Genomic DNA, 26,828 nt, shown 5'->3' on the forward strand with positions numbered 1-26,828 from the left:
AATCGACCAGGGTCCCGACTCGGAGTGGGTCACCCTGGGAAAAAAGGCGCACTACTTAACCTTGACGTCAGGAAAAGGGCGCTGGGAGCAAGCGATCCACCCGGCCGGTCAGTCTACGTGTTACCGAGTGCTACGGGCTCGGACCTGACAAAACACGAGACACAACCGACTCAACGCGGAGGTTGTAAAACCTCGCGAAGGTGTTGGGTGTTGCCCAACCCGCGGCTCTACAGATGTCTGCTAGGGAGGTGCCCTTGACCAGTGCCCACGAGGACGCAACACCCCTTGTTGGGTGAGCTCGGACCCGCAAGTGTAGGGGCACGGCCTGTGTGTGATAAGCCAGTGTGATGGCGTCGACAACCCAGTGGGCCAGCCTCTGTTTGGAGATGGCATTCCATTTCTGCCGTCCCCCAAAGCAGACAAAGAGCTGCTCAGAGCGTCTGGTGCTCTGTTTGCGGTCCAGGTAAATGCGCAGGGCGCGCACTGGACATAGCAATGAAAGGGCTGGGTCTGCCTCCTCCCGGGACAGCGCTTGCAGGTTCACTACCTGATCTCGGAATGGTGTGGTAGGAACCTTGGGCACGTAGCCTGGTCGCGGTCTTAGGATCACAGATGTATCTGCTGGACTGAACTCCAGGCAAGTGTCGCTGACAGAGAATGCTTGCAGGTCCCCGACCCTCTTGATAGAGGCGAGCGTGATCAGCAGGGCCGTCTTAAGAGAGAGGGCCCTGAGTCCAGTTGATTCAAGCGGCTCGAAGGGGGGTCTCTGGAGTCCTGCCAAGACTACCGAGAGATCCCAGGAGGGAACTAGGCCTGGCCGGGAGGGCTCACTGTGGGAAATGCGTACTTGCGCAGCCCCGAGGGCCAGCTGTGTGCCAGCGCGTCTGTCCCGAGGGGAGCCTCTGTTAGGGCGTACCAGAGCGGGCAGTGGGAGGTTTCCTGGGAGGCGAACAGGTCTACCTGGGCCTTGCCAAACCATTCCCAAATCAGCTGGACCAACTGGGGGTGAAGCCTCCACTCCCCGCCGGGAAGGCGTTGTCGTGGTAGCGCGTCCGCTACGACGTTGAGCTTGCCGGGGATGTGAGTGGCACGCAGCGACTTGAGTCGCTGCTGGCTCCATAGGAGGAGAGGGCGGGCGAGTTGTGACATGTGGCGGGAGCGTACGCCGCCTTGGCAATTTATGTACGCCACCACCGTGGTGCTGTCCGATCTCACGAGGACATGTTTGTCCCGAACTAACGGGAGGAACTTCCTGAGAGCAAGAAGGATGGTCAACACTCCAGCAATTGATGTGCCAACGCAGCAGGGCCCCTTTCCAATGGCCCACTGCTGCGTGTCCGCTGTACACGGCACCCCACCCGGACCGGGAGGCGTCAGTTGTGACCAGAACGCGTCGGGACACCTGCTGCAGGGGCACTCCTGCCTGTAAAAAGCAGAGGTCTGTCCAGAGTCGGAGTGTTTTGAGGCAGGCGGGGGTGATCCTTACCCGATGCGTGCTGTGGTGCCATGCTTGTCTCAGGACTCGAGTCTGGAGCCAGTGCTGGAGTGGTCTCATATGCATCAACTCCAGCGGCGCGACCGCCGCGGAGGAGGCCATATGCCCCAGGAGCCTCTGGAAAAGTTTTAGAGGGACCACTGTGCCTGGCTTGAAGGAAGCGAGGCAGTCCAGCACCGACTGAGCACGCTCGCTCGTGAAACGTGCTGTCATTGAGACTGAGTCTAACTCCAACCCGAGAAAAGAGATGCTCTGAACTGGAGTGAGCTTGCTCTTTTCCCAGTTGACCTGAAGCCCCAAACGGCTGAGGTGCCGGAGCACCTGGTCTCTGCGGATGCCGGCTACTCGTAGCAGGGCAAGGGCTGCCTCTGCGACCTTTGTGAAGACGCGAGGGGACAGAGACAGGCCGAAGGGGAGGACTTTGTACTGAAACGCCTGGCCGTCGAACGCGAACCGTAAGAAGGGTCGGTGTCGTGGCAGAATTGAGACCTGGAAGTACGCGTCCTTCAGGTCTACCGCTGCGAAACAATCTAGATGCTGAACGCCAGCCAGAATATTTCTCTGCGTGAGCATTTTGAACGGGAGTTTTAACAAGGCCCGATTGAAAACTCACAGGTCCAGGATTGGTCGTAAGCCGCCGCCTTTCTTGGGTACAATGAAGTAAGGGCTGTAGAAACCCTTCCTCATTTCGGTTGGAGGGACGGGCTCTACCGCGCCCTTGGCTAAGAGGGTCGCGATTTCCGTGCGCAGGGAACTGGCATGCTCGCCGTGTACTGCGGAAAAGCGGACGCCCCTGAAGGGGGGCGGGAGCCGGGCAAACTGAATTGCGTAACCGAGTCGAATGGTCCGGTGCAGCCAGCGTGATGCGTTGGGAAGCGCCGTAGACCTTCGCGTTGAGCGAGGATGTTGTCCTACAGGGCTTGGATGGGAGTACGGGGCGGCCACGCCAGGAGGTAGGGCTACCGGGGCATAGATGGTACGCAAGTGCCCTATCGACCTGGGGAATCGCCCCGTATCCGTGGCACTCTTCACTGTCGAGGGTGGTGAGAGTGGAGCGGATGGCACCTAGACGGGCGGAGAGCGGGGCTCGTCATGCACCTCCGGGAAAAACGGGACCGGGGGGATGCGAGGCCGCGAACGGCGTGCTGCCCCCAGGAACCAGTCATCCAACCGTGAAGGCTGTGGGGAGGATGGAGGGTTCCAATCCAACCCCACGCTTACGGCGGCCCGGGAAAGCATGTCAGACATCTGAGCGTCGGCCTCAGCCTGGGCCTGCTGGCCTGAAGGCGGCAGTCCAGGGTAGTCCTCGGCATCAGACATCACACTCTCCAATGCAGCGGCGAGCTCATCTGCTTCGGGCTCGGGAGGATAGACAGCCAGGCCGTGAGGCGAGCCGCTATCGCCGCGAGCGTGGACGGGGACCAGCGAGCGTGTTGGGGAACGTGAGGTTCGCGGGGGGCTACCCGGCGAAACCGCACCTGCTGCTGCCCCCAAATGGCCCCCAGTGCCAACCGCATCGTCCTCAATCCCGTGGGAAGAAGGAGCAATGCGGGGTGCAGCTGGGGTGGCTTGCTTTCTGTTGAAAGCAAGCCGCGACCGCAACGTGGTCATGGTCATGTTCTCGCAGTGAGAACATGAACCATCCACAAACGCCGTCTCGGTGTGATCGCGGCCCAAACACACGAGACAGCGCCTGTGGCCGTCTGAAGCGGAGAGCACTCTACCGCATCCAGGAACAACACAGGGGCGGAAGGGCATCTTGAAAAAGACGCGTTCTGAAAAGAACGTTCAACGCCGCTGTGTTTTGCTCTTTTAGAGAAATTACTCTTTTAATAGGAATTTGCTCTTTTAATACACAGTGTGTGTGTGTGTCTGTGCTGTCGAAGCGCTCAGGGGCAACAATGCACGCCGTGCAATGTAAAGAAGAAAGACGCTGTTGTGTGCCGTCAAGATCCAACAGCATGCAGATCGTCAGAGGAAACAGGAACGTTTTAATGTGGTGTGTAACTCGCAGCAAACTGCAGACAGACCATCGGCTCCCGAAGAAATTTTCTGACTAAACTTATTTTTTTATTTGCCCCGTTTAAATACCCGTATGCGGGGGCGGGGTATGCAAATACTGACTGCCAACTCTCATTGGCCCTTTTCAATAGGTCAGAGGTGAATATCGGCGCTCAAGAGAGACCCCTAGTGTCGCTTCTCCGACAAACGTGGAGGGAGCGACAGAAGGGGAACTAGCTAATTCCAAAGGGTTCACTTAATGTTTCTTGCAACTGTATATCTGACAACAATTAACTCTTTATCGTAAATCGTAATCAGTTTTTGCTTGTTGAATAATGTTATCTTGTTTTAAGGATGTTTAGATTATAAAAAAATTGTACAAGAAAAAATTTGACAAAAGACTATATACTTATTAATAAAATTATTATTTTCTATGTTAACTAAACCCAGACCAGCTTTTCAAGCAGCCTTTACACTTTAGAAAAAAAAAGTTTTCATGCCAACCAAACTATCCAAACTCTGATGTCAAACAGAGCCGTGAATGCACCAAAAAAAAACTTTAGTATGAAAGCACTCTTAATGTAAAGGGCTGAGCACAGCAGTTTGTTTTGTGTTGGTGCATGCTGCATGGGAATTCTGTGCACCTCTGAGACTGACAGAAATGTATGTGTTGCTGCCACTTCCAAAACAAACATTGTGAGCTTTGGGAGACCTGTAAATGTGCCACAGAGGGAAACTAGAGGACGAATGCATACACATATGTATCTCTCTGTGTGTGTGTGTGTTTGTGCATGCATAAGACTGCAGGAGATTAGTTGAAGGTACTTAACCCTCCACAGAAGAGTCATATGTCTTTTCAGTCCATCCGTCAGGGATTTCAGTCATAGGAGAAAAGTGTGCATGTCTGTTTTGTGTCTTTGTGAACAGGATTGCGACCTTCACAGAGAGAACACACAGCTCTGAAATTATTTAAAAGTCTGCTCCGAGAGAGAGAGAGAGAGAGAGAGAGAGAGGAAAGGAGACAATGACAGAGAAGAAAAGAGAAAGAATTAGTGTGAGTGGAGAGGAGGAGAGGAATGACAAAATGACAAAAATGCAGCAAGAAGGAAAAGTTGGGAGATATCCACCTATTGATTCAGATGGCAGCGTATGGAAACCTTTAGGGGATGACAAGCAGAGTGTAAAGGGACCTCCAATGAAGGACGTCCCAGCATGGTCAACTCCAGCTCTGTAATGTGACCAACTAACCACATGTAATTAAGAAAAAGGGCCTGGTGCCAAGAGGGTGGGTGGACTGAATGAAAAGAGAGCGGTGTGCAGAAGGGGCTGAATTAGGTCTCGGTAAAGCAGCTGTGGAAATAGGATGGATCGAGGAGCTCTTAGGCAGTTGGGAATCAAGAGCGAAGGGGCTGATTTACAGGAAAACTTTCCACTTCATTAAGGCTGTCAGAGAGCTTAAATGGCCCGATAAGTGACACAAGGATTTCTCTCCATCTTGTTTTGTTAATCCCATCTCAGATTTTCTCTCACTGTACCCGTTCTCTCAGGCTGTTTGTTTATGAAACTCCACAGTGCCACTACAGAAAAGATTAAGGGGGATTAGTGATGTAAATCTGTTAATGAATCTAATATTCAAATAACATTGTTTTGCCCTTTCTTCATAACTCTCCTTCATAACTCTCTTACTCTTTTGTTTTACCAACAATGTATTTCTACACAACAGTATTATTATTGAGTTAAAAAAAAATAACGCAAACCATAAACCTAATTTTCTTTTACTACATATACTAATATTTACTAATATTACAAAAATACATTTTGTAATATTACAGAAAAAGGAAAACGTTGGCATTGCAATAAATATGGAATGAGTAACCTCATTTGTTTACTGACATTTCCATTCTAAAAAAAAAATGTCGGATAGAAGGCTAGCTTAAATTTGATGAGTGCATTGTACCGATTTTATATTCTGTTTGTTTATTGGTTGGTCTCTATGGAAATAAAAGTTGTACCTCTTCGAACAAGCCCAGTCGTACACTATCTTACAATTTTGCCATCTCGTACTAATTATTATGATTTGTCATGAGACTATGTTGGACACACACACACATACACAAAAACAACTTACAATTTTTCTTGTGTACTTACACCTAAAAGAAGTACACAGGATGTTCATTGAAATTAAGTGTTTAGATTGTTAATCTTGTATCTCTCTTTTTCTTCACCTGTAGGACAAATGACATAGGATGAACACTGCTGGTCATCTCTGTCTGTCTGTGCTGTCATCCCTCTTTGCACTGGCCTGGGCAGTGGAGCCTCAGGGCCAGGCTGCCCCCTGCTCCTCTCTGGTGGCCGGGGTCTTATACGGCTCCTTCTCGCTCAGGGATCTCTTTCCCAGCCCGTCAGCTCTGGCATCTGGATGCTCGTGGACTGTGGAGAACCCTGACCCCACCAAGTACTCACTCTATTTCCGCTTCAATCGTCATGCCGGCACCTGCTTAGCTTTTTCCCCGGTGGTTCTGCCCCTGGATCACTATCTCTCAAATCAGACTTGTGGTCCCCCAGACCAGCCCTTTCCTTCAGACTCTGAAGCCATTGAGCTCTGCATGGTCCCTGGACCACACACCTTCCTTCAGTTTGATAAAAACTTTGTGCAGTTTTGCCTGACTGCTCATCCCAGCCCCGAAAACGGCAGCGATGACGAACCAGGGACATCCGAGGGGCAGGCACCTTTGTCGGCAGAAACTCTGGACTTCCGGCTCGTAGAAGTTTTGCTCATCAACAACGAGAACTCCAGTCAGTTCACTTGTGGAGTGTTGTGTCGATGGTTTGAAGAATGCTTGCATTTTGGCTCAGGATGGGATGTCGATAGTTGCAGTATCACCCAGACGGGTTGCGTGTGTCCCAAAACCGCCCCTCCAGTGTCACTTCTGCCCACCATAGCTCACAACCACTCCTTGGACCCCAGTGCTAGTGTGTTGCAATCACCGCCTGACGACTGTTGTGTCACACAGCTGCATTCAAAAAATGGCATCGCAATAGCACCAAGGGATGTCCGGCAAGGTAAGCCAGGCTACTTCCAGCCTAGCTGCTAGCCTTTTCATACAGCCTACTTAATAAAAAATAATGATGCTGATTTACAAGCTACTATGTTTGATTGGGTAACCATGGCAAGGGAGTAGATTCTGGGGGATAAGCAAATAATTAAAGCCACCCCAATATTTACACCATGATCAATAGAAACATGTAAATGCTTCACACTGTAACCCCTCCAGTGTTCAAGCCAAATCTACGCCCTTGAACCATGGGCTGAGCCATGGGTTTCACTGGCTTGATTTGATTCTGAGAGCTCATTTTATATTTGTATTATTAGCTGCTAATTGCAAAAGGGAAAGTAACTTTCCCATGCTTGGATCTTCCTCCAATCAGGACAAGTGCATGTAAAATGTTAATCAGATGTTGTGGCTTTGATGTATTTCTAAGTGATTCCTTTAGCTTGGGTATGGCCGCACTCTTTTGGTCCTGCTGTTACGGAGGCGTACGCCACCAAAACATTTTTGCCACTTTCTCTTACAGTATGTGCTGAGTCTTAAAGGGATGGCTTACTCAAAAAAAAAAAAAAAAAAAATCTGTTAGCATTTATTAATTATTATACACCATTATTTATTCTTGTGTTGTTCCAAACCCATTTGGCTTTCATATTTCCATGGAACACAAAAGGAGGTGTTAGGCAGAAAAACTAATTTACCCTCCACTTTCATTGTATGGAAGAAAAATGCAATGACAGTCCATGGTGACTAAGAAAAACGTACTGCCTAACACCACTTTGGAACAACATCAGGGTGAGTAAATGATGACAGAATTTGCATTCTTGGGTGGTATTTCCTATTGAAATATGACGTTTGGGTGGGACATATTGAAGTGCTTGTCAGCTAGGCTTTAGTTACTTCACAACCATGAACCATGATTTGCTACTTGCTATTCGTTTGCAGGTGGCATTGGGTGGATGGACATTCTCATTCTAGAGATAATGTGATTGGACATAAATCTGTGCAGTGGAAAATTAGTCATCCATATTTTTGGTCTGTTTTAAGACCAATTAAGATTAAGATTAAGACAGTACATTTTAAATGTGTATATCAGCTAAAGTTTTTTTTTGTTTACTTTTAAGAGATTTAAAAGGCTAATAGGCAGTTATATTTTGATTGCATAATATCTTCTCTAAGGTTTCATAAAACTTTAAAGTAAGGTTGCATTCATTAAAATTAGTTAACCATGAACCATGAGTTAATATGAATTTATTATAATTTTTCAGCACTTAATAATCATGGTTAATGTTAATCTTAACATATACCAATACATATTTCAAATTAGAAGTTGAATTGTTAACATTAATGCAAACGTTAACGCAATATGAACTAACATCCTGTAGATGTATACTGTTCATTGTTACCTACTGATACCAAATGCATTTCCTAATGTTAACAAATACAATCTTATTGTAAAATGTTAATTAATTTTTCATATACATTTTGGATCAGTGAGTTTTCATTGTGGAAATGATTGCCAACATGACAGAAATAGAAATCAAGTAACAGACAAGCCATCTTGCCACATGCCGCTTGTTAGGATACATCTGGAGCTTGTTGCTACATGTTGTGCATCTAGTTATAACCCAGTAATGTCACATGCCACATTTGGAGTAGTCGTTTTGTTATTGGACTATCTCTTATGTTAAGAGTTTGTGTGTTTGAGAGGAGAGAAGACCACTGCAGCGACTGCAGCATCTTGACTGATGTTCCCTAATGAAAATCAGATATTTAAAAAAAGGTGTTTGAAAATTGGTTGTAATCAGGTCATCCCTCCTCTCTTGCCCACTGTGTTTTAATCCTGTCGCTATGCCGACAGACAGTTTTATCTGACCCATGCAGCCGATCAACATCATTGATAAACTTCATTATCAATCTGTCACACACAGAGTGTGTGTGTTTTGTCTGTCTGTGCGTTTCAGATTAATAAAAGGGTGCAGAGTCAGACAGAGAGACAAAAGTACTAGAAGAGAAAGTGAGAATGAGAGGACATGTGTGTGCGCATTTGTAATATATGTGTGTGTCTGCTTCAGATAGGGTTTGGCTGGCTTGCTCTAGTGCCTCTCAGCTGAAGCCACACTTAGTTTTATCCTCCCTTGAGTCTGCTTGCTGATTGGCTCTGCCAAAGAGGAGGACATTGCCAATGTGCATGTTACAGAGATGCAGCCATCTCCTGTCCTCACAAAGACTACACATTACACAACCTCCTCCTCAAAGCCCTGTTTACTGACATCAGCCCATTGCAAGCATGGGGAGTTCTCTGGAAATATTTTGTCAGTATTTTTAGGTGTATATTGGGATATCTTGACTGCAATAAGGCCACTATGGAATAGAGGGTACATATAAAACCTTCCTCCACAGTTGATTCAAAATTTAAAAAAATATTATTATTAATAATAATAAAGAGACTATAATGCAAATCCACAGTAACTCTTATATAATATAATACATTTTCTAATAAAAATTAGATGCACATTGAATCATAATTTTTTTTTTACACTTTCTGTGCAGATTTTTTCAGAAACTTGTGGAATAGATTTAAACATGTTGAAGCTGCATTGTGTAATTTCTTTAATAGCTTAATTTTTGTATATGTATATATAAATTGACACACTTCTGCATTTAAAAAGTGATCAAAATATGAAAAATATTCATAATTCGACTTATATAGGATATTTTTAAATGCAGTTATAATGATGGAAAAACAAATATATTGGTGTGGGATATGTGTACAGTTTTGTGAATATCGGGTGTTTAAATTCAGAAATATACAAAGCATTTGTCCTAGATCTGTGGGTGCAGATTTTGTGTAGGCCTGATAATATTAATCAAAAGAGAAAACTTGATTGAAATAGAGCAGGTCCCTAAATGAAGGATGGCCTGTCTTGCACTCTGGACAGTTTCCCCAATAAGGGTAATTTAACCTTAATAAAAATTACTTTATTTTCATAGGAGATATTCATGAAAACCCACAACAGTCCAAATGTAATCCACTGAATTTCACTTTGCAAGCAGATTATTTAATTACCGACATTTTATTTGATGAATTAATTTGGATAATTATTTAACTGTCTTCAGATATCACCATTTCTAGATCAGAGGCAACAATCCTGACTCTTAGGGGCTGTTTACATAACAAAGTTTTTACTAAAAACATATAAAATTCTATGAGTTTTGAGTGTTTGTTTGCACGACAACGGCATTTTTAAAAACGATGCCGTTATCTTCGCCATGTAAACATACAGAAACGATGACGTCATTAGCTGTGCATGTATATGTATTATTTATACCTAGTTAATAAAAACGTCTTCATTCAAAGAATGTGACATCCACAACAGGCAAAGAAATGTGTGATGCAGCAGTTTCCTTCAGGATCAAAGCACATGTTAAATTTTTGCGGGCAACAAGTGGTGCAGTTCCAAAAATGTACTGTGATAAACACTTTGGCCTTTAGTTTCATGAAATAATTATCTGAACAAAATTAACAGGTTATAACCATTTAACAGCATTTAAAAATAAAGTTGTCTTTCAGGAACAAATGTAAATGACTTTGTTCCTGCTTTCGGATAAAAATTCAGTTTGTTTTTGTTTTTGGTTTTCGTTCCTTGAACCATTTCTAGTCCCTGATTTAAACATATGACTATAGCTTTTTAAAATCAAAAGTTTTATGTGTCAGCATTTGTTAATGCACTATAAACTAAAATGAACTAACAATGAACAATTGTATTTTTAGTAACTAGCATTAACAAAGATTAATAAATGCTGTAAAAAATATATCCATTGTCAGTTCATAATGCCTAATGCATGAAGTAATGTTAATGAATGGGACATGATTGTCAAGTGTTACCAATATTTTTATCTCCAAAAGAATGTGGGTGAAGATGTGTGGAGTTATGTGTACACACATACACACAGAAACATTTTATATAATAGATTTACACACTAGAGCTGTGCAAAACAGCAGAAAAATATAGAGATTTCTCAGTCTTCATCGTATGTGCTCTTAAAGGGATAGGTCACCCAAAAATGAAAACTCTCTCATCATTTACTCACCATCATGCCATACCAGATGCATATGACTTTCTTTCTTCTGCAGAACATAGACTAAGCTGTATAGGTCCTCAAAATGCAAGTGAATGGTGGCCAGAATTTAAAGGTCCAAAAAGCACATTATGGCTGACAGACACAAATCCCGAACTCCAAAGATACTGAAATAAGCTATTGAGAGCAGAAATAGTCAAATAGCCCCCTCAACTGACAACTGTTATAAACAACATGGCATAAAAACACATTATGCCTTAATAATTCGCTGCAACTACAATACCATGAGAATGCACACAATGATTGACAGGCAGAAAGCGTCATTGTCCTAGGAATGCGGAAACATTTTTTGTTTGCTGTTTACAGAGTCTAGAGTTTTCACAGAGATTGGTGAAATATCTCAGGGCACTTGTTTCATTAATATCTTTCAGGCTTTAGGGAAGAAAATTGCATTCCTTTCATCACAAAAATCACTTACAGCACCTCTGAAGTCCTTTTTACTATAAAGTTCTACTTTCATGATCACATTCTTCTTTTACATTCTTTGTGCATATTGCCTGCTACTGGGCGGGAAGGATAATTTATCATAACCAGGGACATACATATTGATCTCTTTCTCACCCACACCTATAAAATAGATTCTGAAGATATAGTTAACAACTGGAGTTGTATGGATTATTTTTATGCTGCCTTTAAATGCTTTTTGGACCTCCAAAGTTTTTGTCAGCATTTACTTGCATTGTATGGACCTACAGAGATGAGATATTCTTCTAAAAATCTTTGTTTGTGTTCTGCAGAAGAAAGAAAGCCATACATATCTCGGATGACATGAGGGTGAGTAACTGATGAGAGAATTCTCATTTTTGGGTGAACTATCCCTTTTAAAAGGGTGTTTTTGTATTTCATTCAATCAGAGGAACTATGCCAAAAAGCTTTGTTTTAAAGTAATTTCTAAATATTTAATCCAAGTAGTTAAATACTACACAAAACTAGTTAAAAATAATCACTAAATTAAGACTAATATTTAATAATTTTTTGCACCAATATATCCAATATCATTCTTATGCACCAGTATAACACTACATACTAATAAACAGCAATATCTAACTGCATATGTGTTTACTAAAACATTTTGGTCCATTAAACATCCTTCTTTGGGACTTCTGTGAAATGATGAGTGATGAGATCATTGGTAATTGGTGAATCAGTGATTTCTTGATGAATATTATATCAATATCAAGGTTGCAATATGATAATATTGAATTTTTTTCTGTTTAATTTAATGTTTTACTCATACTGAATTGCGATATTTTATCCTGTTTCTTCTTACTCATCTTCTGTGGACTTAAACGTCATGCTATCCTTAAAAAAAAAAAAATGGTGTGAGGTGATAGTGTACATTGATTCAACTGTATTTGCCTTTTAACAAAAAACCTTTGCAGTGTTGCTGTACAGCGATCCATACAAATTAATCAAGTTTTAGATTTTAGTGAGTTTGCATTTTTGGTCGAAAAGAAATAGAGCGGGCGTAAAACTTGTGCCCGATAATGTTTAATTTTTCACGCATTTGCTCTGAATGTAGCGCAATCAAATTTTTGCCAAAAATATTCAGGTGGATTTTGTATTATAAATTGTATTTATTTATTTGTTTTAAAATGCTTTAGAGTATCTATAAAATATTGTGAGGTAAAATATTTAAAAAATAATATTTTTTTTCTGCCATATCTAATAAACCGTCTCTGTTCTCAAAGATTTTGATTTGTACCATATCTATACACTGTATTATCAGAAATGTAGCAGACAGTTGCTAGCTTGCTAACTTGCATGCAGAAATGGTTAGATTGGTTTTAGCTGAGGCCTCTCGTGTTTATTTTCTGATGTTCCAGTTTCTCAGAAATGTTTGGGCTGCATGTCTCATCGTGATCTGAGGGGAATATTGAGTATTTCTTAGAATTTTGAATACACTGCATTTTTGCAGTTAGCGTTTCAGTGTACTGTCTGCTACATTATTGATGACATATGGATAGCGAATACAAGGTGAGAAGAGAGGTTAGGTAAGAACAGAGTTTATGTGAAATGCGAAAGACATAATGATACTCTATTATTGTGAATTCATGTTTGAGCGTGTTTGCGTTTAATTTTTTTATGTTAAGATGTACAGCTCATGCAGCCTTACAACCTACTGAGCTGAGACAACATTCTAACACCCAATGTTTGTTCAAAAATCAATTCAACTCAAGAGTCATTACTTATAACTTCAATGAAGTTTGCTACTTTTTTAGTAACTCAAAAGGGTATATTGACTGTAGCTTAACTAGTTTAAATTGTAAATTGAGAAACTACACTTTCAAAGAATCTTTCCTCAAAATACTGCTTGTTCCAGACAGCCTCTGTCTCATAATAGAAGCAGATTTGTTCCAGCAGGTTATTGGCTTTCAGAAAAGGTTTTGAATACCAGCTAAAAATCATCTCTGACAGCTTAAAAAAATGCAACAAAAAAAAACTCTGGTGGACGCCAGCTCGCTCCTCCCTCGGCAGACGGCAGCGAGTCCTATGTCCCCTGGTGGAAGGATCTGCTCCTCCCCTTCTTCAGCAGACAGCAGTGGTTCCTCTGGCTCTCGCCGAGTGGCAGCGACCCCTCCAACCCCATGCAGGTGGCTGCTCCCCTGGCGGATGCCAGCGGCGAGGACTCCGTGACTCCGTGAATCCCTCCTCCCTCCCGGGTTTCGGCACCACTGTAACAGGTAAAGGTCGGGCAAGGAGGAGGCGGGAACTGGCTGAACAGTAAACAGAAAGTTTAATAAGAAACTCAACATAAAACAAGCACAGACACACATGCCAGAATAATGTTGTTATACATGAACAGACGAACGAAAATTCATGCAGATATTAATATCAGAAATACCAGGAGAATCCAAAGTTAACAACATATTCCACAGTTACTGTGACCAACAAATTCAGCTTCATCTGGTAAGAATGAATAAATACAATTATAATTTAATTAAATAATTATTGTATTCTAATAATAATAATATTAATAATGATAATAACACTACTAATAATAACAATTATTATTAATATTATTATTGTTAGGCTATTATTATGAAAAGGCATATACAAGGCATATTGTATTAATGTAAACTATAAACATAAGAGTAACATTTTAAAAATGGGCATTTCATTTAGTTTTAAAACACTTCTGGTTTAAGCCCTGCCCACACCCGGTCCTATCCGAATACAGAGACAGATTCAGATAATTTTGTCATATGAACATATACAAATACAGATGCAGATAATGGCTTCAATGCACACCCCTACTGTACATTATCCCTTACAACATAATAGCTTACGCTCTCGCTGTTTGAGATAGATAGCTGTTAAAGAAGACAGACTTCAGCTCATCTGACTTCTGACCTTTTATGCCCACACACAAACTCATAGTTACACACTTTCTTTCTCTTAATTTGGTCTTGAGACCTTGAATCGGTCAAACTTGCTCTCTCTGAATATGTGTGATGTGTGTATGTTTGTGCCTCCTGGTGTTTCTGTAAATTAAGACTTGGACACATACTGTCAATTTAGCTTAGGCTGCTTTATGCGAAGCACAGATTAAATTGTTGTGTGCACCCAACATTATTATTATTACTTGTTATTAGGATTGTCATGACACCAACATTTCAGTAGTCTATACCAATACCAGTGAAATTAAATTATTATCCATGCTAGTTTAGATAAAACACCAACAACCAATATGCTTATAAGCACACACTGTTATTAAAAAAAGTGAAATATGAATATAAATATTAACTGATTTAATTAAAAGAGTGGCATGCAGGCTTGACATATTTTTTTTTAATTAAATAAACATTGATTCAAGGCTTTTTAAGTATGTTATTCAAGCAAACAGTCGTACTAAAGATACATAAATTAAGAGCAGTGAGTTGTTTTCTTTTTTCTTGTCAAAATTGTTGTTTGATTAATATTAAAGAAAACAATAAAGAGAGGCAGAGAGCTATTGGTTTATTTACACTGCAAGGCCTAATGTATAAATAATAATTGTTTTTTATTTAAAAAAAAAAATTATATACGTATAACATCCAATATATGTTTTACACTTATATGTTTTTTTGGTTACCAATTTTTATTTTTTTATATACAGTGAGGAAAATAAGTATTTGAACACCCTGCTATTTTGCAAGTTCTCCCACTTGGAAATCATGGAGGGGTCTGAAATTGTCATCGTAGGTGCATGTCCACTGTGAGAGACATAATCTAAAAAGAAAACTCCAAAAATCACAATGTATGATTTTTTAAATATTTATTTGTATGATACAGCTGCAAATAAGTATTTGAACACCTGTCTATCAGCTAGAATTCTGACCCTCAAAGACCTGTTAGTCTGCCTTTAAAATGTCCACCTCCACTCCATTTATTATCCTAAATTAGATGCACCTGTTTGAGGTTGTTAGCTGCATAAAGACACCTGTCCACCCCATACAATCAGTAAGAATCCAACTACTAACATGGCCAAGACCAAAGAGCTGTCCAAAGACACTAGAGACAAAATTGTACACCTCCAGAAGGCTGGAAAGGGCTACGGGAAATTGCCAATCAGCTTGGTGAAAAAAGGTCCACTGTTGGAGCAATCATTAGAAAATGGAAGAAGCTAAACATGACTGTCATTCTCCCTCGGACTGGGGCTCCATGCAAGATCTCACCTCGTGGGGTCTCAATGATCCTAAGAAAGGTGAGAAATCAGCCCAGAACTACACGGGAGGAGCTGGTCAATGACCTGAAAAGAGCTGGGACCACCGTTTCCAAGGTTACTGTTGGTAATACACTAAGACGCTCATGGTTTGAAATCATGCATGGCACGGAAGGTTCCCCTGCTTAAACCAGCACATGTCAAGGCCCGTCTTAAGTTTGCCAATGACCATTTGGATGATCCAGAGGAGTCATGGGAGAAAGTCATGTGGTCAGATGAGACCAAAATATAACATTTTGGTCATAATTCCACTAACCGTGTTTGGAGGAAGAAGAATGATGAGTACCATCCCAAGAACACCATCCCTACTGTGAAGCATGGGGGTGGTAGCATCATGCTTTGGGGGTGTTTTTCTGCACATGGGACAGGGCTGACTGCATTGTATTAAGGAGAGGATGACCGGGGCCATGTATTGCGAGATTTTGGGGAACAACCTCCTTCCCTCAGTTAGAGCATTGAAGATGGGTCGAGGCTGGGTCTTCCAACATGACAATGACCCGAAGCACACAGCCAGGATAACCAAGGAGTGGCTCTGTAAGAAGCATATCAAGGTTCTGGCGTGGCCTAGCCAGTCTCCAGACCTAAACCCAATAGAGAATCTTTGGAGGGAGCTCAAACTCCGTGTTTCTCAGCGACAGCCCAGAAACCTGACTGATCTAGAGAAGATCTGTGTGGAGGAGTGGGCCAAAATCCCTCCTGCAGTGTGTGCAAACCTGGTGAAAAACTACAGGAAACGTTTGACCTCTGTAATTGCAAACAAAGGCTACTGTACCAAATATTAACACTGATTTTCTCAGGTGTTCAAATACTTATTTGCAGCTGTATCATACAAATAAATAGTTAAAAAATCATACATTGTGATTTCTGGATTTTTTTTTTAGATTATGTTTCTCACAGTGGACATGCACCTACGATGACAATTTCAGACCCCTCCATGATTTCTAAGTGGGAGAACTTGCAAAATAGCAGGGTGTTCAAATACTTATTTTCCTCACTGTATAACATCCAATATTTAGGCACCAATTTTGTTTTCTTTTGTTTCGCTACCAAATTGAGTTGGTACTTGGAACTACCGATGCGGTTTTATTTCTTTATTTTGTTGTTTGTTTGTTTATTTATCAACATTTCTATGGTACTTTTGACATCCCTACTCCTTATAAATACAAAAAATTATTATCTTTTTTGAGCTTTTGTGCACTTATGGAAAGGTAGTATTTGTGGAGCTGTGCATTTATATACTGTACAGTATGTATATTAGTCAGTGGTACTAGTCAGTGCTCAAAGCTGTAGTGTTGTTGTAGGTGAGTTGTAAGCAATGTATGTGTCATCATGATGGATAGAACAGCTCTCTCAGTCCTGGTTCTCCTGCTGACCTGAACTGCAGGGGCGGAGGATGGCAGGGGGGCGCTCCACGATCCAAGCCCAGCTTTCCCTGGCCTTCTGTCCACACAAGGTTCCCCTTGACCGAGAAAGACAGTGGGTTAAGATGAGGGTCATCACTGCTGTCACCTTTTTTCCAGGTGTTCCAATCTTACATTAATGAATGCAATAACTATTCCTTAGTTCCTTAGGGCTGTGAAATATGTTCAATAGAAAATCATACTATTGAAATGTAGCTTTTTTTCTTGTCATAGTGAATTCATGCTTTAGATCCTTTTGCTTTGTTTTTTTTTTTTTATTTTCGTTTTGTTCATTTTTTTCTGTTCCAATTGCGTTTATATTGGAACCTGGTTCGGTATGGTATGTTAACAAACTGTTCCCAGCACGGATTTCACAACATGCTTAGCTAATAGTACTCATTACAGAAAACTATGGTGGTGGAACATTTTGGTGACATGGCAACTCTTGATTGGTCAGTCACCCAGAAAGTCTATTCTAATACTGATTTCACATCTCCACAATGGATCATGCTATACCAGCACCAAACCAGCAAATCAAATCATGATCATGTTTTAAAAGTATTTTACATATTTTTTTTTAGTACATTTCCTGGGTTACACATTACACACTAAATTATATTTATTACCTTCATTGAAAGTCAGTAACTGTAATCTGATTACAGTAATTTATCATGTAATGTTTTACACTTTGACTTAAAAGTAATTCGATTACAGTAACTAATCATTTTGGAATTAGATTAGACTCAACACTGGTCACATCTTAAATTATGTTTGTTTGTGTCGTGTCACAAATTATGAAATTGTAAATTACACCCAAAATGTATTTTATTCCGATTTTTAGACAGTTTGTGGATTCATGTGTTTTTGATAATAAAAAAAAAACAGGGATTCGAGTAAGATACGATAAAAAAACGGATTTTCTTTCATCCAATTTCTCTACCCCTCTACCACTTAAAGTCATTTTTTAAAGCTAAATATCTCTCTTTCTTTAATGAGAGGGGTATAAACCCAAACATGTGCAAGGTGCATTTGCAGGTTCTTGCTGCATCCTTCAAGTGTGATGTACATATTCTTATCAGTCTGTTGTCAATCCACCAATGCAACAAAAAGATTAGCTCATCAGTCTTCTCCATAGCTGACCAACTCAAATGGAACCTGGCTTTACATTATTGACTTGGCTTGGGAAGCCAAATAAGTACTGCTTGTTTTTAGGGGTTGATTTGTTGAGATATTAAAAGGGATCGTTCATCTAAAAAAAGGGATCGTTCATCACCCTCATATTATTACAAACCTGTAGGACTTTCTTCATTGGAACACAGAAGCCAATGTTGCACAATGTCACTCCTTAACATTCTATCAAGTCGTGCAGGTTTGGGAATAACAAGGGTGAGTAAATAATAACAAAATTGAATGCCCGGTCTTTCATGTTGGATTTCCTTTAATCCATTATCATATTGCTAAGCATTCACTTTAGACCTCCTCTGACTACAAGAGGATTTTAAAGCTTCCAGTGCCTTCTCAGAAATACTTCTGAGGTATACAAGAGCACTGTGCCATGAAAAAAAAGCTCTTCATCCTCTTTGTGCTCTCCATCCAGCCTTAGGTCTACTATAGGCGGTGCTCACTCACATCTGAGCATCTGCCCATCACACAGCGAGAGGAAAGAGGGCTGTCCACATCTTCAAAATTGTCCTCTTCTATGGCCTACACCCCATGCGGTGAAGCTGTCAGTTTGAAAGCCGTGTCTTTGTGCTGTTTCCATGTTTGAAAAGAACATTTATCAAAGGAGGTTGTCATTAAATTTAACGTGGTGTTTTGTCTATTTTCAGGGGGATGACAGAGGTTTGGTCCTTGTACAGTGGTCCAACAGAGGACTGTTGTTAATCATTAAAGCAGCACGCCACATCAGTGACCAATCCATATATGTGTGCTTAACTCACTCGTATGCACATATTGTACACACACATGGTCCAGTGTAGGAAACAAGTTTATCTGAAATTCTGAAAGAGTGAGGCTCTATTCAATGTGGTTGTTCTCTGCTATTCACTTTGAAGACTTTGGACAAAGTCACAGAGAATGAGAGAGAAAGACATAGATAAAAGGAGAGAGAGAGAGAGAGAGAGAGAGAGAGAGAGAGAGAGAGAGAGAGAGAGAGAGAGATTTGTGGAACCCTGAGGTTTACTTGTCTTATTGTATGATTATTTTAAGAGAGCCTTTGGTGTACTGTCAAAGGCATGACTCATTAGGGGGTGTTATGTGACTATCTTTGTGGTCTCCTTCCTCTATGCTACCCTGTTGAAAAGGCCAGCTTAGACTAGCAAGAATATTCATGCTGGCCCAAGCTGGTTTATGCTGGTTTGGTGCTGGTATAGCTGGTGGACTATCATGGCCAAAACATGCTGGTTACCCAGCATGGTCTTTCTGATGAGACTGGTCGACCAAGGGACACTTGTTGGCTAAGCTAACTAAGGCTGGTTCAGACACATTTACATCTACTTCTAGTGATTAAGCAGACACTTTTATCCAAAGTGCCTTACAAATGAGGAACATAAGTAATTTGTTATACAAAAGTAAAAAAATATCTGCACTATTGCTCTAACAAGTTCCAAGAGCAGTTAGAGTGGTGCAGAAGAAAGAGACAGACAAGGAATTAATTTAATTTAATTTTTTTGTCCAATACTTTATAATAACTTTATTTAATACATCATTAACAAACAATATATGATGCTTAACAGATTATTTGTTAATGTATTTTCAAAAAGTTAGAAATATGTGATGATGCACTTGTTATTGATTTAACAGACATTACATAATGCTTTACGGATTATTAGTTCATTTAAATTCAAAATACTTAGAAATGTTAATACACTTTCATTCATATATGGCCTAGCACTTTTGAACATAAATCAATATTTTTTTATGTTTTTTAACGCAAATTATTAACAGATAATGTTATGTACATTTGAATGCTTACAAATGTCATTACACTTTTTCATAAATGATTAATAAATTAGATCATGCGCTTTTTTTGGTTACATTTACAGATTTTTTCAGAAAAAACTAAAATTCTACTGCATCAAACACTTCATGTTTACAAATTATGTATTAATGTCCTGCTAATTAGAAACCAAGGTCTGTAAAAGCCACACATTTGCTGTTTGTTTGATGTGGTCTGCAATAACACTTTTACTATTTACTGAATGCATAATATCATTTAATTCCAAACCTTTAAACCTACATTTCTGTCTGTTTCTCTCACAATTCAATTGTTTGGCTGCATAAGACTTGCTATATAGTGCATATACTGCAAGTCGAAATGAGTGACTACACAGTTAAAACGGGTAAAATGCTATTTCTACCCTAAGGTAAAAAAGGTTCTTGATTTAACCTGAAAAAATACTTTTGTTGGTGTAACAATAATTTAGACTTACATAAAACCAGATAAATTAGACACAAGAACATAATTTTATTATTTATTTATTTTTAAAATGTAGTAAAATTCTTCAGAATTTGTCATTTTGTGTTCCAAAAAAACCAAACATATCCTACACTGCCTTTGTGATTCAGCAGTTTTGTAATAAAACATACAAAAAACCAAAACAAATTGTGCACTTTCAAAAAGAAGATTTTTCATACTTCTGAGAGATTCAGCAGCTTTGAGAATTCTTCTCAGTGTTTGGCTCTTGTAGTATGCCAAACTATCTGCTTTATGAACGAGGCTTACATTCTCAGTCATGCTTGGGTTTGAGAAGTAAAAGACCCACACACCTCAATCTGTTATAGTACAACACTCAATGCTCTGAATCAGAAAACCATACCCACATCTTTGGCTGAAGGACTAATTTGGACCAGCATTTGTTTGGTTTTCACACTGAGCATTTAAAAACAGACTGCAATCCCAAACACTCTCAGATTCAGATCAAACGGACATATGCCTTCGTCTCTGAGCAGCGAGAAGACAGTCAGTCTCACTCATAATGTAATAAGATTCTTCAAGTTCAATAGAGTCTGGCTACTTGCAAATCACTTGACTCTGCTGGAAAAATCACCTTAAAAGGCCATTCAGACCGAATAAATTCTTACACTTAAAAAAGCTAGATACAGCGCTACAAATAGAAACTAAAACAAGTTTGAGATTTTTTTTTTTTTAAACGACACAGCATTTTAATATATGTTGTGCTCCTGTGAGAAATGCTGAAAAAAACAACAACAACAAAAAAAACAGAAAGAGGCTGGGTTTGTGTGAACAGACCCTTTAGTTTTCGAAAATTGTTGATGGTTATTAACTGGATAGAGATGGTCATTAGCTGTTCAACCTGCTACCATTCCCAAAAAACAGCTAACCTTATTATGTTATGACCAACTGGAATCTAGTCTACAAAGACAGTCTACCAATTTGGACCAGCAAATGACCATCTTGGACCAGCTAAAAACTAACTGTCATGTTCCAAACACAGCTGAAGCTGAATTTTACAGCAGGAGTCTCCAATGAAAACTTAAAAATACCTGTTGAAGTATTTTCTAATCAATTGCATTAGAAAATAAGACCAATCTTTGAAGCTGGCGTGTTATTGCAATGTTTCATGCTGACTGAGCAACCAGCGTTAGTACCAGCACCTGGATTCACAACTTCCCAATGGGCACCAATTACAGATGCAGCCTGAATCAGTCACAATCCTCATTAATGTGTGAAATCAGGTTCAGCTCGAGGGACCTTGAATGGTCTCATGTGTTCCCCTACTTTATTCCTCTATGAAGCAGCACTGCAGTTAATTAGCCCTGTCCTGAGCAAAGCCCTGTGGGAGCTGATAGTGGATTTCTGTGCTTTTAAAACATGACACACAATTCAGCAATGAGGTGTATTGTATCGATAAGCCAACTGAATTCTCGGTTTATAGATATGTATCTCAATGGCAGTTGTTCAGCTGGTGCATGCTGCCCCAGAAATACACAACTTTTATGCTACCATCTTTGCTCATGGGCATTTAGTTTCTAAGACAGGATTGATTTTAAACCAATAATCTTTGAATTAAATGCTGTGAATCCACAGGAAAATTATGTCTTGACATGCCAACAATGCTGATTGGCAGGTGGCACCACAATAATGCACACAGTCCTAAGCTTTTCACTAGTGACTATCCTGAGCTGTGACATCAAAGGCAGCAGACAGGAAAACATAAAAGTCAATTTTAAAGCTTTTTGGAGCCCACCAAAAAATCAGGTTCTGGTAAAACTTCTATTATAAGATAATGAAATACTTGTGATTTATATATTCCTTGGGAAAATATATATTTAGTCACAGTACACAGCTACTTTTGAATGGCTTTTAGTGGTAAAACATGTTTTGTGCAAAATTGCATCTATCAGCAAGGAACAGGAACTGCCCATGCTAACCAACCAAACATTCAGACTCTAGTTTCTACTACCTAAATGCAAATGTAATTTTTTGCATGCATTGGTTTTAATTTAACTTTCTTTGTCTTAGTAAAAACATTTATGAACAAGCTTTTAATTTCTGTCACACTGGTTTTCTCAAAGTTTTTCTCTCAGGCATGTCAAACTGAATTCATTGTTGTCTTTGATAGTTTCCCCTTAGCTGGTTCTATAATTAAAAATAATTTAAGTAGAGAGGAATACGACAGATGTTTTATGTCTTGCTCTCCCCAAAACCCTCTCTCTCGCCCTCCCTCTCTCTCTATTTGTTCTCAAGAGATATGATCATGGTGGTAAAGAGCCAATTATATGGGTCACGAGGAGATGTCACTCTTCACCTGGGGCAAGGTGTGCCAGAGCACACAACAGATGGAGGGCCACCCTTAGAGCAACTCTAATCAACACTTGAAATGACCCTTTATTTCGGCAGTTTGTTTTCCATTTAAAGGGACGCAGATTATTTATGTGTGGTTCTTAGTGGTTTAAATTGAGATCTAAATACATGTTTGGTCAATTTAAGGGATGACAGTTGGCTTGGCAGCCAACTTAGTAACACTCACAAGCAGGGCCGGACTGGGACACAATTTCAGGCCTGGAAATCCTACACCCATCCAGGCCATCCTATGCACCCAAATAAAATTTTGAAACATGGACAACCTTGTCCCCCCCCCCAAATTACATTTATTTCACAGTATAACATAAAAACATAAACAACCAACCTAGAAGTAAAGCAGTCCTAATATCAAATGGGTCTGCATATAACGTCCTGTGCACTGCAATTACAACTGCAATAAATAATGTTATGAGATTGATGTTTTAAATAAATGTTTGAATATAAAACAAATGCAATATTTAACATTAAACTAAACCGCCAATAGGTGGCAGCAAGTGACCGTCTTAATTAGTGAGTCATTCATACAAAAGATTTGTTCAAAACGCTGAATCATTCAGTAACAAAACACCGCGCTGCTGTAGCTTTTCTTTGGAACTATTTGAGTCGGTGAAATAGAACAAAAACAGTTAATATGGTTTGTGTCTAAAATGTAAGTAACTTAATAATAAATATTAACTACGCTACTTGTTTATTGAACAATAAATTCAATGTAACATTTTCAATCGTGATAATATTCAGCAAAAAAGCTCCCTTAGTTGTGTTATGTTAAACTAAATCATATGTTATAAATAAAAAAACAACAATTACAATTTTTACCTCAGTACATCGCTTCTCTGAGTTTTCTGTGTGCACTCATTTGTTTTGATTTCTCCACGAATGTAACGTTAGACGGGTGCTGCTCGCATTTTCTGTTTAACCGTTTGTCTGAGGATTAAAGTCGAAACAGATTCATGATTATTATTTTTTTTTTATTGTTATTAATATTAATAATAATTTTATTGAATGACGAATTCAAAAATGATCACTGGTAAAGGTAGTAATATAAAATAATAATAATAAAAAAAAAAAAAAAAAAAAGGACGCTGGCTGGCAGCAGGCCAACTTAGTCGCCAGGCCAGCAGGAATTGTCCCGGTGCTCCCGATGGCCAGTCCGGGCCTGCTCACAAGCAGCTATTTTCCATAGAGGTAACAGGCATACCATACAGGTCTGCTCTTCTTCAATGAGGAAAGACCAACATATTAAAAACTGTTTGACTAGATTATGTTCCAATAATTTATTTAAAATGAGTAATGCAATCTGAAAACAGTGGTATCAGAAATTTAGCTTATTAACTAAAATCATTATAAAATGTATTCCTGGGAAAATAATTGCAAGCATATACTTTGGCTAATCCCCTATACTGAACTGCTGATTTGAAAAACCAACAGATGTGTTTAAAGCTGTATTGTGTGATTTTATATACAGTATATACTGTAGAGAAAATAGTGTCTTACCAGATCTGTAAGACTATGATTGGGTTTTGTGGCGTGTGTGAATAAAGAAAAAATACATGAAATAAAGTGTATTGGGAGGGTGAGTAGTGCGGCTAACTTTAATTTACTTTTCTCTGCGATAGGGAAGTTATCATTTGTCTCATCCACAGTGCCAAGCTGTAATCCGTCAGGGGACACCAGTCCCAGAGCTCATGATTCAAATAAACCTGTAGGGAGTGTGTATGTGGATGAATGGGGATAGTAATGTTTGGCAATAATAATAAGAGCTGGTATGAATTGTGTGTGTGTATATATATATATACACACATATATATATATACACTCAATGAGAACTTTATTAGGAACATTATGGTCTTATGGTAAAGTGCCTGACTTGGTCTTCTGCTGTTGTAGCCCATCTTCCTCAAGGTTCGATGTGTTGTGCATTCTGAGATGCTGTTTTTTCCCCATTCTTATGGTTGATGAAACATTAACTGAAGCACCTGGGCTGACACATGATTGGCTAATTAGTATATATATATATATACACACACACTACCGTTCAAAAGTTTAGGGTCACTTACTCATTCTTAATTTTTTTTTTGTTTTGTTCCCCCCACATTTTAGAATAATAGTAACTTAGTAAAGTCATCACAACTATGGAATAATAGAAATGGAAATATGGGAATTATGTGGTGACTAAAAAAATTTATCAAATCTGTGTTATATTTTAGCATTGTCAAAGTGGCCACACTTTGCCTAGATTTTGCAGAAATGTACTCATATATATATATATATATATATATATATATATATATATATATATATATATATATATATATATATATATTGTATATACTATATACAGCACACTTCACAATTAGCTTTATGTAAAAATATTTCAGATTTGTGATTATTCTATTTAAGAGTTGTGTTTATTCTTTTAGAAACATCATTTACATATGAGCTAAAATCCACAAGAAACCTAGAAAAGCCTCATTGAAAAAGGTAACTGATACACGTGGCATATGTTTCTCTGTCTGTCTTTTTGATTACCGTATCCCCCAGATCAGCAGACTTGTGTAATTGTTATTCCATGGGTCATTGTCAAAAGACAATTTTAATGTAGCAGATGAATGGGGGAGGGTAAGAAGTAGAAAGGGAGAGAAAGATGTGGAGTCAGGCAAAGAGAGCAAAATGAAGAGAGACAGGTTCCTTTTAATTGCTGTGGTAACGAAATTAGTATTCTGTGTCCTTCAGTTCAATCTTGCCGTCTCTTTGGCTGGTGGCAGAGTACAGATCTTTTATATGTGGCCTTCATTCTTAGTAGCTCTCTTTCTAGCTACAGTCCACTATACTCTGAGTTGAGATGCATACAGGCTTAGAGAGCTCAAGGTTGGAGGCCACCTCTGGCAGCTAGCCATCACTACACTCCGTCTGTTGTGAAGGACTCAAGGTGTTTTTTTCAATAATCATTTTTTCATTAGCTTTTTCAATAACTCAGTGCAAAAGTGTCCACTTTAAGTTTCACAGAGGTAAATGATCTATGTTGGTTGGATGACTGATTCGGAGTGCGGGACCGGCTTTACACCACCCTCAAATCATGGTATGTCAACGGTACTCCTGATATGTCCTGCAAAGAAACACAAGACTGGACAGGGGAAATAGCAGAGTTAAGATAGTGTGAAAAACAATAAGTACTCAAATCAAGAACAGTGTTGGTTGACCAGTCTATGGGTGGGTTCTGCTTTACCAACCAAGGATGCCCCTATACTACCGGTGCCAATAGAGATTGGATAAGATAGAAAGACAACTGCTCCATATGATTACCAGATAACTTTTTGTCATATCACTCAAGCCTAATAAGGTACTGTATGTGTTATGCACTACATCCTGTTTATTGTACAAATACAAGATCGTTCTATAACGAGCAATAGTGAGACAAACAGACCCAAATGCAGAGGAACAGTTCAAAGGATTTATTTACAATAAATGTGAGCAGTCACTGTGTCGAGGATCCCAGCACCATATATATAATCAGAATAATCAGAATATAAATTTTAATTATTTTTTATAACATCTAATATAATTAAACAAATTAAAGACATTTTTATTTGGAACTTGCAAACCAAAAGATTATATTCATAATACATTTCCGGCATCTGCGTAGAATCAGCTTTTCCACATTACAGCTACAGCTACTTTACAAAAATAAAGTACATTATATATATATATGACTGAATAAGCTATGTTCAAAGCTGTCAAATTGCTGATTTATGCACACATGCGATGACACATCAATTTAATTCTATATAATTATGCAACAAATTGCAATATTGCTTGGCATGGCAGCCATAAACAATTTAAAGATGTGCTCTGTCTATGCCGTAAATGAGTGGCATGTAACGTTGTGTCAGAACTAAATTATAATCCCAATATAATCCATGTAGCTGTTTACACTGGAAGCCCCCATCTGTGACAGTTTGCAGGTGCTACAGCCTATAGAAAGCTATGTATTGGCTACACAATTTTTAATAGGCTAAAGTTATGAGGTGTCAGAAATCATTGCGCTAATATACTGTGGTATAAAGCAGAATCTCATAATTTCTACCATTGCACTGTAAATACCTTTATATTACCTAGTCTGTGTTTCTGTTTTTATTCCAATCTTAAAAGGGTGGTGTGGGCCTGTGACTAGCTAAATCTTAGGACTGGTAAACAGAAAGATGTTGGTTTG

At 39.6% G+C, this 26,828-nt stretch overlaps 1 protein-coding gene across 1 annotated transcript in view; it reads left to right on the forward strand.

Moving 5' to 3' along the window:
* The window catches only part of LOC127620361 (adhesion G protein-coupled receptor B2-like), a 449,688-nt gene that overhangs the window by 107,364 nt on the left and 315,496 nt on the right, over nucleotides 1-26,828 (forward strand). The window contains exon 2 of the mRNA XM_052093573.1: nucleotides 5,728-6,559. Within this exon, the coding sequence (XP_051949533.1) occupies nucleotides 5,743-6,559 (817 nt within the window). The 5' untranslated portion in view covers nucleotides 5,728-5,742. The remainder of the gene's footprint in view (nucleotides 1-5,727; nucleotides 6,560-26,828) is intronic.

Source organism: Xyrauchen texanus, chromosome 26 (assembly GCF_025860055.1).
Source record: "Xyrauchen texanus isolate HMW12.3.18 chromosome 26, RBS_HiC_50CHRs, whole genome shotgun sequence".
In the NCBI taxonomy this organism is placed as follows: domain Eukaryota; kingdom Metazoa; phylum Chordata; class Actinopteri; order Cypriniformes; family Catostomidae; genus Xyrauchen; species Xyrauchen texanus.